We start from the raw sequence: 12,176 nt of genomic DNA on the forward strand, positions 1-12,176 counted from the left end.
GAGAGAAAGAAGGCAATGCTTATCCCTGTCTGCAGCCCTGTGTTTAATTTTGCCATATGGAAAGCTAAATCTTCCTTTGCAAAAGAGATCACAATCCATTTTGTTTCACTCAACACCCATTTAAGCAAGACTCCCTGAGAGACAAGAAGAATGCATCTGGCTTATGCTGTACTTTTAGTATTGATTGATCCTTGCATGACCCTCATCCATTCTTACTGTTCTCTGTTCTTTCTAGTACAGGAGTTGTATTGGTGTGACCATGCCAGCCAACGTGAGGAAGAAACAAAGTATGTGCCAGTTAAGTGGATCCAGAAGATGACATCGATGAAAGGACATTGGACCATGCAGGTGATCAATCCATTGGATGACTGCTGCTGCAAGACAGTGGACACCGCAGGGAGAAGCTGGTCCACGGGACTCACTCAGAAGACTGGGAATCTTGGTGAGTCGGACGATGACACCTGGGAATGGAAGAAGACTATGTGTGACCTGGCACCACGTGCGACGTGGGACCTCCTACCTGGACCCACCCTGCTTTGGCAAGAACTTCCCATCCCTTACATTCTCCGACCTTTGTGTCATTCTACCTTCTCTTCCGTTGTGCACAAGTAGAGTTGGCTTCATGTCTTCGAGAACAAAACGATCTCAAGCCTTCGCTGATCATTGATGATCACCGAGATGTAAATTGTGTGGTAGCACTCATGTTCATACTTCATAAAACAGGCTAGTAATGTAGCAGCTTGACATAGAGATGCATGTCCGAAGTGGACCTTATAATGATGTGCGACATGACTTTTAGTTTTAACTACCCTATGGACACATGCAGGGCTCCAAAAGAATGGACCATATAGTCTTCGATTTGTCTCTTGGTTGATATCGTAATGTGGATTCTGTGAAGAGACATTGTTGTAAACTCTCAGACAGATTAGCTATTGAAGTGGATTTTGTGAAAGGATGTATCTGAAGAAAAGACAATGGCGCAGTCACATGCCTGCAGTGGTACTGAGATTCCATGCTCAGCTCCGAGGACAATTATTCTGCGAGTCTTGTAGCAATCATGGCATCATTATTTCATGGGCAGAAGTCAAACCATGGCGAGCTAGATCTGATCAAATGAAGAAGAGGAAGAAGAAGAAGAAGAAGAAGAAGAAGGAAATCCAACACACAGCGGCAGCTGATTCGAGTTACATGCCTAATAGTCACTTGAATCCAGTAGTGGATTCCCTGCCAGTCTCGTGAAGAGAGTTCCACTCCCATAGCTTGTCTGAGACAGCGGGGACTGAGATGGGCAAGGCGGTGAAGGGAAGCAGATGGGGGTTGTAGTTGACGTAGTTCTGGCTGAAACCTACCAACCTGTTGAGTTCATCGATCATCCGAGCTGAAGTGCCGTCTTCGTCGGTCGAGGTTGTAGAGCTCAGTGAATTAGCCGTCGATAGTGCGGCCGCTGACCAAGAAGAGTCTCCTCCTAATTGGAAATCCGGCCGCTGCTGATGCCAACAGCTGTTGTGCCTTCTATCCGTTCCAGTTCCTCGAGAAGACGACCAGGACGGCTTGGAAGCAAGTGGGAGACGGTGGCGGCCTTCAACTCCAGCTCTTTTGTAGACACGGCAAATTGAGATCTCAGCCTGAGAAGGAATAAGATCGGTCGATTCGGTGGCCAAAGAGAGAAATGATTAGGATCAACGATCCAAATACTAGTCTATGCAATCTAACGCTGTGCTGGGTTAGATAATGGAACAGTGCCATGAACAAAACCCTAGCTCGGTGGACTTGACTCATGTCACAAACATCAACTGAAGACTCCAAAGATTTCTTCTCCAACCCAAAATTGATCTCGGGAAATGTATTCGTATTCATGTTCATGTAGCAGGAAGCTCTCGTCCTTTATGGTGTTTGAGTGCCTCAGGATTACCTTCTTGTGCTGGTCGGTGTCGCTCCGCGGCAAGCGGTACTCGTTCATGATCCAACTGGTGCGGATGCCTTTGGGAGCTTTGCCGGAGTAGAACACCAGCGTCTTCTTCAGACCGATCGAACGATTACCCTCGTCTCGGATCAACCGGTCTGCTCCGGTGGCCTTCCAGTATCCCGACGCCGTCACCCGGTTGGGCCGGTCGCCGTTCTTGTACTTCCGATCTCTGGGGACATAGAAGAACCATTCTTTCTCTCCCATCGCGGCGAGTGCTGTCATTTCGTCGAACACCAGCGTAGATAAGCAAGATTCATCGGTACACCTGCACCTAACAAGGGAGATTCCAGACCTGGCAGCTCCCATGGGTCGTAGTTGTAGAGATCGAGGAACGTTATGAGTTCCACGTTGAAGCGTTTCCCCTCGACCTTCCGGCGGAGGTAGAACTCGATGAGCTCCTCCTCGGTTGGATGGAAGCGGAATCCAGGCATGACGACGTCGTGCTCGTGCCCGTCGCCCCCGCCGCCGTCTCCGCTCATGGCTGCTGCGACTGCCATGAAACCAGTCTTCCCGCAGTCGTCACCTGCACTTCATCCCTGTGCTCTATCCTATAAATACTTGGTCTCAAGTGAATCGTACCTTGGATTTCGTGCAAGTGGTAGGAAGACCAAAGTAGAAACCTGACCAAAGTTCGACGGCGGAAGGTGCTGTGAACCGTAAGAACCGATAGCAAGTTACTGTCACTGCTGTCGTTGCCTTCTGGCCTTCAAACCTCTACCGATCATCCACCTCTATCCCTTGAGGATATATATATATATATATATATATATATATATATAGATATATATATATATATATATATATATATAGATATATATATATATATATATATATATATATATCCTCAAGAGTTATGTAAAGAGAGAGAGAGAGAGAGATAAGTCTTTGGTCGAATGGAGCTATCAAATTTATTACGGAGGCCATGATAGAGCACAAATGGCTTGTGCTATACTAGCCGATATTGACAAGGTGGTCCTATGTGAAATTGCCATGATAGAGCACAAATGGCAAGAGCACAAATGGCTTGTGCTATACTAGAAACATTTATATGTGTAAAATAAAAAGAGATACTCACGCATCAAATTGAAAGAGATAGACTATATATACTAAATATCATAATAAAAAAACATAAATTTTTAGATTGAATGAGTGTCAAACATGATATATATTAATTCTATATAGCTCATTGACTCGTACACATTATTATTTAAATTTTAACGTGACTTGACTTGACAAGAGGACAAGATGTTACAAAAATCACTTTCAGTCCAACTAGGAAGTAATTATGGAAGTCTTCTACTTCATTTCCATAAGAGAATCAATGTAATAGTATTAGGCAACTTTTTATTTTAAAATGTATAATATATATATATATATATATATATATATATATATATATATATATATTGATGAGGATAGTAATTATGATAAGACCCGGCTGATGTCAGACGACGCCTCACGCCTCGATCGACGCGACAGCACCCGGTCAAACGGATCGGATCACAGCCGGAGGCGCATTAACGCCCACTCAGGCTCGGCTCTTCACGCCACGCTAAACTAATGTCAAACGCAACCAGCCTGCCCCCTGCAAGCGGGCACCTCAGGAAACAGTAAGCCTCCCTATAAATACCCTCGCACTTTGAATGAGTGGAAGGGGGAGGAGAGAACACACCAGGGAGACAATTGACCCACGCGTGGTACGACGTCTCAGGACTGCAGACGGGGCCCGTGCCCAGCTAAGGAGCCCCCTCCAGCGGAGACGGTTGACCCCATCCCGATCGGACCGCCGTAGCCGACTCCCTCGGTGAGCCCAAGGGCCGCACCGGGAAGATCCCGCCTTCCGCACCCGAACCGAGCCACGTCGGCCCCGAGGCCACAGCTCCCAAGTTGTTTACCACAATATTTTGGCACTAGAAGGAGCGCCTGGAATGTCATGTGATCACCCGAGCGGCTCAGACGAGCCCACGGCTGACAGGTCTCACCCGACTGAAGCCCTAGGGGAACATCCCCGCACGGAGGCCATCGTGACGAACACCCTGCCACGACCTCCGAACGATACTGGCGAATATTCAACGACCCGGGTTTGTCGCTGCCCGACGGCGCTCCCGCTGACTCGACGCCCGTATCACCTGAGGCCTTTCAGGACCTCACCCGTCAAGTCCGAGCTCTGATGGACGTGGTGCAAACCATCAACCCGCTCGTTCCTCATCCGGCGCACCCACCCGTAGTCCAACCACTGCGATAAGGCGAACCGCCCGTTCGGGCCCACACAACACTTCCGGAGCCCCCCACTTCACCTTGGGTCCGACCGACCCCACTCGGGGATCCAGTGATGGCAAACCCGAGCGGTCGCTCGGAACCCGAGACACTCTCTTTGGACTCCCTGCGGGCCCAGTTGCGCTTCGTCAGTCAGCGACTCGACGAGGTGCAGAAAGAGGTTCGTAGGTCCAAGGGAGAGCTCGAGGTGGACGCATACCAAGGGTCTCCCTTCACGCCTGAGATACGGGATCAGACAGTCCCCCCGGACTTCTAGCTCCCCTCTCTGGACGCTTACGATGGCTCCATCGACCCGGCAGACCATGTAGCTGCTTTTTGCGCCCAGATAGCGCTATGCGGAACCTCTGATGTCTTGATGTACAGAGCGTTCCCTACCACTCTGAGAGGGCCGACCCACGCGTGGTATGACGCCTTAAAGACCGGAACGATCGCTTCCTTCAACCAGCTCATCAAGGACTTCGAGCTCCACTTCATGGCCTATGCATGGCCAAAGCCTTCTGCAGCACTGCTCCTCGGACTCAAACAAAGGGAGGACGAGCCCCTCTCCCATTTTGTTGATCGTTTTACCACGCAAATCCGGGGCCTGCCGGACACTCACCCCTCTCTGTTAGTGCAGGCGTTTATGATAGGCCTGCGACCTTCCAAATTCCTCTGATCCCTTGCGGAGCAACCTCCCACCACGGTGCCAGAGATGCTCCAACGCGCTAACTGGTACATCGCCGCGGAGGCCTGGGCGACCGTGAGGAGAAGGAATGGCCCCCGACCGTGGGCTCCATAACAGAGGTCAAGCACCCGCGATGGCTACCCAATGTAGTCCTTATGAAAAGAAATCCAAGCCCCGCCTCAGTCTCTTTCGAGCCAAGGTTCAGTATCTACCTGACCCCCTCTCGGCTCGTGGTTAGCCCCGGCTTGAAGTCTTCTGAGTCGACATGGCTCGGCCATAGACTACCGAGCCCACCTCAGGGCGGCTTACCCACTTGAGTTGCATCTCGCGGCCATAGATTGTCGAGCCCACCTCAGCGCGGCTTGCCTGCCTGAGCCGTGTCCCTCGGCCGTAGCCCGCCTACGCCGAGCTCCTCGGCCATAGACTGCCGAGCCCACCTCAGCGCGGCCTTCTCGCTTGAGTCGCACCCCCTCAGCCATAGACTGTCGAGTCCACCTCAGCGCGGCCCGCCCGCCTGAGCCATAGACAGTTCAAGCTGTTGGGAAATCATGGGGGCGACATCACATGCGCAGCGGAAGAACAAGAAAATAAAATCCCCGATTCCCAAAAAGATGTTCGTCGTCGTGCGAAGATAGGTGCGCAAAAATCCGCAAAACACAAAACTGCGTATAGAGATTGTGTTACCTAGGGAGATCGTATATCCCTGTTTCCTTGCAGATCCTTAGGAGAGGGTGAAGGAGGTCAAGCGTCCTCCTCTCTAGCGGTGATCCACACAGCAGGGTTGCGACGACGCTCCTCAAAACTCCAGGCCTGCTCTAAGGTGGAGAGGGAGAGGAGAATAGGAAAGGCAAGCAAAGACTCTAGCCTATGAGGCTGTGAATCCCTCTTATTTATAGAGATCCCGTGTCAAACCCTAATGGGTCCTTCCCTAGTGGGTATTGGATCTGCATCCAATAAGACAAGGGCTCCGTCGGATATCTCATATCCGAACCTCTACTCATCGCAATGCCTACCATATGTGTGTGACCCTCTAGGCCCAATATCGAGCTGGCCGTGAGTCATACCTGTCAGAACTCCTTCTAACTCAGTGAATTATTATCTCTGTAATAATTCACTCGACTCATCGACTACGGACGTACTAGGCCACTACGCCGTAGTCCCCAGACGATACGGGGGAATCCAATCCATTGGACCTGTTTGTCCTCATTTACCATGTACCTATAGTCCCTCATCCATCTAATATCCCAGAGACCGTATATCGAGCATGGTGCTGTCAGACCCATACGGTTTCTACTCGAGTCTCGTTCTAATCGGATTATCCCGGAGAACTCTTTCTCTCTCAACCCGAATGACCCTGGCCAGGGATTTGTTTGAGCAAGAACACATAGGATATTCCTCTCATGACGCCGAGAGTGGATGATCCTCTATTGACACTCAATAGCCCTCGTAAGGTCGACTACCACTCCCAATGACCAGCTGTACTAGATCTGGGGACAACCAAACCTATAAGTCTGGTATCAAAGAGTGGAGCACTCATACAGGACATCGTTGGTGTCTCAAGTCTAAGGACCAGATACACCACTAGGACTACGGAATCACTGTCTGACAATAAGGCATCATCAACCATCCAGCATTCCGTAAGCGGATCAATTAGTGAACTCATTCTCCAATGAGCACCTGTACTGTATCCCTAGTGTCCCTACACGAGCAGCTATGAGACCAGCTGCATCCATTATATGGACGGGTATACAACACACTAGTCTATCCGGTTATCACGATGTCCCTCTCGAGTAACCTATGACCGGGATTATTTAGGATATGTGTTTAAAGGTGAATCGATCTCATTATCGTGATCTCATCACGATCCGATTCCCATTGCACAAATCCAAGGACATCACAATATATATATATATGCATTTATGCAATAGTTATAAAGTGATATACGCCAAAATATAATAAGCAAAAAGATTCTGTATCAAGTCACACGTGCTATCACTCACGTGATTGGCTTGCTGGGCACCTATGACTAGCAATCTCCCACTTGACCTAAAGCCAATCACCTATGTGTCTGATCCCCATCAGACTCCTGTGACGCTCAAAGACAATCTGAGACAACGGCTTTGTCAGTGGATCTGCAATGTTATCTTCGGATGAAACTCTTTCCACTACTACATCTCCTCGGGTTACGATCTCTCTTATAAGCTGGAACCTCCTCAGAACACTTCTGATGAGACCCGGGTTCCCTTATTTGAGTAATCACCCCATAGTTGTCGCAATATAAGGAAGTCGACTTGTCGCTATCTGTATCGACTCCCAAATCTGTGATGAACTTCTTCACCCAGACTCCCTCCTTTGCTGCATCTAATGCAGCAATGTACTCCGCCTCTGTGGTCGAGTTAGTAGTGGTATTTTGTTTGGAACTCTTCCAGCACACTGCTCCTCCATTCAAGGTGTACACATACCCTAAATTCGACTTGCTATCATCGACATCAGACTGAAAACTTGAGTCAGTGAAGCCTTCAACCTTAAGGCTATTACCTCCATATACTAGCAAAAGATCCTTAGTCCTTCTCAAGTACATAAGGATACACTTTACTGCTTTCCAGTGCTCCAAGCCTGGATCCGCCTGATACCTGCTCGTGACACTCAGAGCATGCGCTATATCAGGCCTAGTACATAGCATGGCATACATGATAGACCCTATTGCTGAGGCATAAGGTATCATATTTATGTTTGCCCTTTGGAATTTTCTATGCCAAACCTTTTGACAATGGTTTCTATGTACCTGGACTGGGACAAGCCAAGCATCCTCTTGGATCTATCTCTATAGATTCTAATCCCCAAGATATAGGATGCTTCCCCTAAGTCCTTTATGGAGAAGTGTCTAGATAACCAAGTCTTTACTGTGGATAGCATTCCTACGTCATTCCTAATGATGAGGATGTCATCCACATATAACACCAAAAAGGTGATAGCACTCCCACTTACCTTCCTGTACACACAAGGCTCATCTTCATTCTTAACGAAGTCATAAGATCTGATTGACTCATCAAATCTTATGTTCCAACTTCGGGAAGCTTGCTTTAGTCCATAAATGGATATAAGCAACCTACACACCTTATCTGGGCAGTTCTTGGACACGAACCCCTCAGGTTGCATCATATACACTTCCTCCTCGAGGTTCCCATTGAGGAATGCAGTTTTCACATCCATCTGCCAGATCTCATAATCATAGTGTGCTGCAATAGCCAATAGAATTCTGATGGATTTTAGCATTGCTACGGGTGAGAAGGTTTCGTCGTAATCAACACATTGCCTTTGACGATACCCTTTAGCCACTAGCCTTGCTTTATAGGTCTCTACCTTTCCATCTACTCCGATCTTTTTCTTAAAGATCCACTTGCAACCGATGGGTACAATACCTTCGGGCGCATCAACTAGGTTCCAAACCTTATTGGAGTACATAGAATCCATCTCAGAATTCATGGCTTCTTGCCACTTCCCGGAGTCTATACTCATAATAGCCTCCTCGTAGGTCTGAGGATCAATATCCTCAGCATCCTCTCCTCTAATATGTCCCACATATCTTTCAGGAGGATGAGATACTCTATCAGACCTGCGTAAAGTTGAAACTTGTGTATTAGATACCTGAACAGACTCGGGCTGTAGAGTGATGCTTGAGCTTGGTTCTCTAACTTCGCTCAACTCTATCATTCTCCCACTGTCTCCGCCAAGAATGTGTTCCTTCTTAAGGAACACTGCTCTCTTAGCTACAAAGACCTTTTTGTCCTCGGGATGATAGAAGTAATACCCACAAGTTTCCTTGGGGTATCCCACAAATATGCATCGCTCTATCCTTGATTCTAACTTATCGGGGTTGTGTCTTTTAACGTGGGCAGGGCAGCCCCAAATCTTAACAACCTTAAGATCAGGCTTCTTCCCTTTCCATATCTCATATGGTGTAGACACTACCGACTTAGTTGGAACTCTGATCAGAAGGTAAGCTGCGGTTTCTAGGGCATATCCCCAGAATGAGATGGGTAGGTCAGCGAAACTCATCATGGACCGTACTATATCTAATAAAGTATGATTTCTCCTTTCAGAGACACCATTGAGCTGAGGTGTGTAAGGAGGTGTCCATTGGGATAATATCCCATGGTCCTTGAGGAACTGAGTAAACTCTGTACTTAAGTACTCACCTCCTCGATCTGATCGAAGAGTTTTGATACTCTTTCCAGTCTGGTTCTCCACCTCATTCTTATACTCTCTGAATTTCTCAAAGGCCTCGGACTTGTACTTCATTAAGTACACATATCCATACCTTGAGAAATCATCAGTAAATGTAATGAAGTAGGAGTAACCTCCAATGGCATGAGTTGACATGGGTCCACATACATCACTATGTATGAGTTCCAACAACTCAATGGCTCTCTCTCCAGTTCCACTAAATGGAGAGTTGGCCAATTTTCCACGAATGCAAGGCTCACAAGTTGCATAAGACATATAGCCGAATGGATCTAGATATCCATCATTTAGTAACTTTTGAATCCTTCTTTCATGGATGTGACCTAGCCTACAATGCCACAGGTATGCACTATTCACTTCATCTCGTTTCCTTTTGGACTCATTTACATTCATGATATGTGGAGTGGTGTCTAACATAAATAAACCATTATGCAATGTTCCTTTCGTGATGATCTTATCATCTAATAATTTTGAACAACCATTGTTCTCAAAAACAAATTTATATCCACTAACTGTTAAACATGAAATGGAGATAATGTTTTTGATAATAGAAGGAACAAAATAACATGCATCTAATGCAATAAAAGCTCCACTAGGCAGATGTAAGGCGACCTCGCCAACAGCTACTACAGCAACTTTTGCTCCATTACCCATCTTGAGGTTCATCTCGTCTCTTTTTAGTCTCCTAGGCCTTGCCAGAACTTGCAACGAATTGCATATATGATAAGCACTACCGGTATCCAATACCCATGTGTTATCATAAGAGTCTGACAAATGGAGACTGATCATGAATGTACCTGAAGCTTCATCAAGCTTTTGTTTCGCCCTTTCTGCAAGGTACTCTTTGCAGTTTCTCTTCTACTGCCCATCTTTATCACAGTGGAAGCACTGGCCTTTGTCCTTTGTTGGGTCTTTCTTAGCAACCTTTGCTTTACCTTGTTTGCCCTTGCCCTTTCCCTTCTTAAGGGACCTTTCTGCTTTCCTTTTCTTTCTGGTCTCACCAGTGTAGAGAACTGGCTTCTCTTTCTTAATAGTACTCTCTGCCTCCCTCAACATATTGAGGAGCTCTGGGAGAGTCACCTCAAGCTTGTTCATATTAAAATTCATTATGAACTATGAAAAGGAATCTGGTAGGGACTGAAGCATAATGTCCACACACAAGTTATCCTCTAGGACCATTCCTAGACCTGTGAGTTTCTCTATCCACTCAATCATCTTTAGGACATGGTTCTGAACCGGTGTCCCCTCAGTCATCCTAGCGCGGAAAAGGCTCTTGGATGTCTCATATCGTTGAGTCCTTCCCTGTTCCTCAAACAATTTGCGGACATGTAGGAGAATGGATCTGGCATCCATCTTTTCATGTTGTCTCTGTAATTCTGGAGTCATAGAGCCCAACATATAGCACTGAGCAAGAGTGGAGTCATCAATGTACTTCACGTAGCGAGCGATCTCATCCTCACTTGCCCCTTCTTCGGGCGTAGGCATCACTATATCAAGGACGTACACGATTTTCTCCGCTGTGAGAACAATTCTCAAGTTACGGAGCCAATCCGTATAATTTGGACCAGTGAGGCGGTTGACATCAAGTATGCCACGTAAGGGATTTGAAAGCGACATTTTCTAAAAATAAAGATGTAGCAGAAATGAATAACATGCAGATTTTGCAAGAAATAAACTATCAAGATATGGACTTCTATCTTAATATGCTCCCACTATTTTACTATCGAGTCACGCGACACCCTCAGCACGTAAAACGGAAGTCTCCGGCAGACTTCTAGTGGGGATCAGGATCCAATCAGCGTCTTAGTGTAACCTCGAGGGACTCGACCAATCACACTAAGCCTAAAAGGTAGGCAACTCTTGCCGATCACAACTCCTTGTGATTCCCGTCCTGTTCGGCCTCCGAATCACCATGGCCTCGAGGGACTCGACCAACCATGATGCTCGGTTAAGTCAACACCTTCGTTACAAGATGAGTCTGATTTGATAATATACCCTCGAGGGACTCGACCAAGCATACCATGCCCTCAGGTCACCGGTGACATCTCTATGTCGTAAGCAAGATAGCGAATCACGATATAGGTGAGTCTCGAGGGACTCGACCAACTCAACCTACACCGAGAATCGGTTCCTACTCATAACGATGGAAGGCCACGTTGGTCAATCTAATTGCCTCACGTTTACCGACTTAATATTATCGAGAGATGTTTCTATAATTTGGTCTCCTAATATGACATGTCACACATATACATATTTAATATATATCTACATCGCATGCAAATATATATACATATCTAGTATGTGTATAAGCAATCACACCAGATGATCATGGACCACAACCTAATATGATTAGGCCCGAGCCAGTAGGCCTAATCACTCACATCAAGATCTATGTGTGCAACGGTGCATCTCCATGCCCTGTGATCGTCCATCTCGTCCTCGTCGGTTTCGTCGACATCTTGATGCATCTCCATGCATCACGATCGTCCGTCTCGTGGGTCCCGCTATCGCATCCACGCTCCCGCTGCGCCTCCTCATGTGATTACAACTTAATCATAGGCACGCAGGCCCGACAATAAATGAGAAATATAATGGAGGTTCGCAGACCTCAATAATAATAATCACAAGTACACACATCACACGGTCCATGATCATCCGTCCACACATCATACATTACATGTATAAATAATCATCATCATGTAGGACTACTAGATAATAATAAAAATAATAATCAACTAAACCTTTTAATTAATTAATATTTTCTGAAATCAGGGACATGTAGGGAATTTCTCAATTCCTAAGGGTATTTTCGTAATTTGGACAAAAGACAGAAACTGGAATTTCTCAAATTCCGAGGGGCAAAACTATCTTTTTTCAGAAAACCCTAATGCCCTCTTACTGCTGCCGCCGCCGCCACCCTGCTGGCGGCGGCCTGTGGGGCGGGGCGAGGGCGCTGCCCTCGCCTGCAAGCGGCACGCCCGCTGGCAGCACTGCCGCTGCAGGTGGGCTCCCCCTTCGGGCGTC

General features: G+C 47.1%; 1 protein-coding gene across 1 annotated transcript; it reads right to left on the minus strand.

Annotated features, from left to right (window-relative positions):
* Positions 1 to 1,046: 1,046 nt before the first annotated feature.
* Positions 1,047 to 2,647, minus strand: LOC135596581 (NAC domain-containing protein 35-like). The gene is made up of 3 exons (XM_065088632.1): positions 2,259 to 2,647; positions 1,913 to 2,181; positions 1,047 to 1,625 (listed from the first exon to the last, which is right to left on the minus strand). Exons 1-3 carry the CDS (start codon positions 2,461 to 2,463, stop codon positions 1,200 to 1,202), a joined length of 900 nt encoding a protein of 299 aa, XP_064944704.1. The 5' UTR covers positions 2,464 to 2,647; the 3' UTR covers positions 1,047 to 1,199.
* Between the last annotated feature and the right edge of the window lie 9,529 nt (positions 2,648 to 12,176).

Source organism: Musa acuminata, chromosome BXJ1-11 (genome assembly GCF_036884655.1).
Source record: "Musa acuminata AAA Group cultivar baxijiao chromosome BXJ1-11, Cavendish_Baxijiao_AAA, whole genome shotgun sequence".
Classification (NCBI taxonomy): Eukaryota; Viridiplantae; Streptophyta; class Magnoliopsida; order Zingiberales; family Musaceae; genus Musa; species Musa acuminata.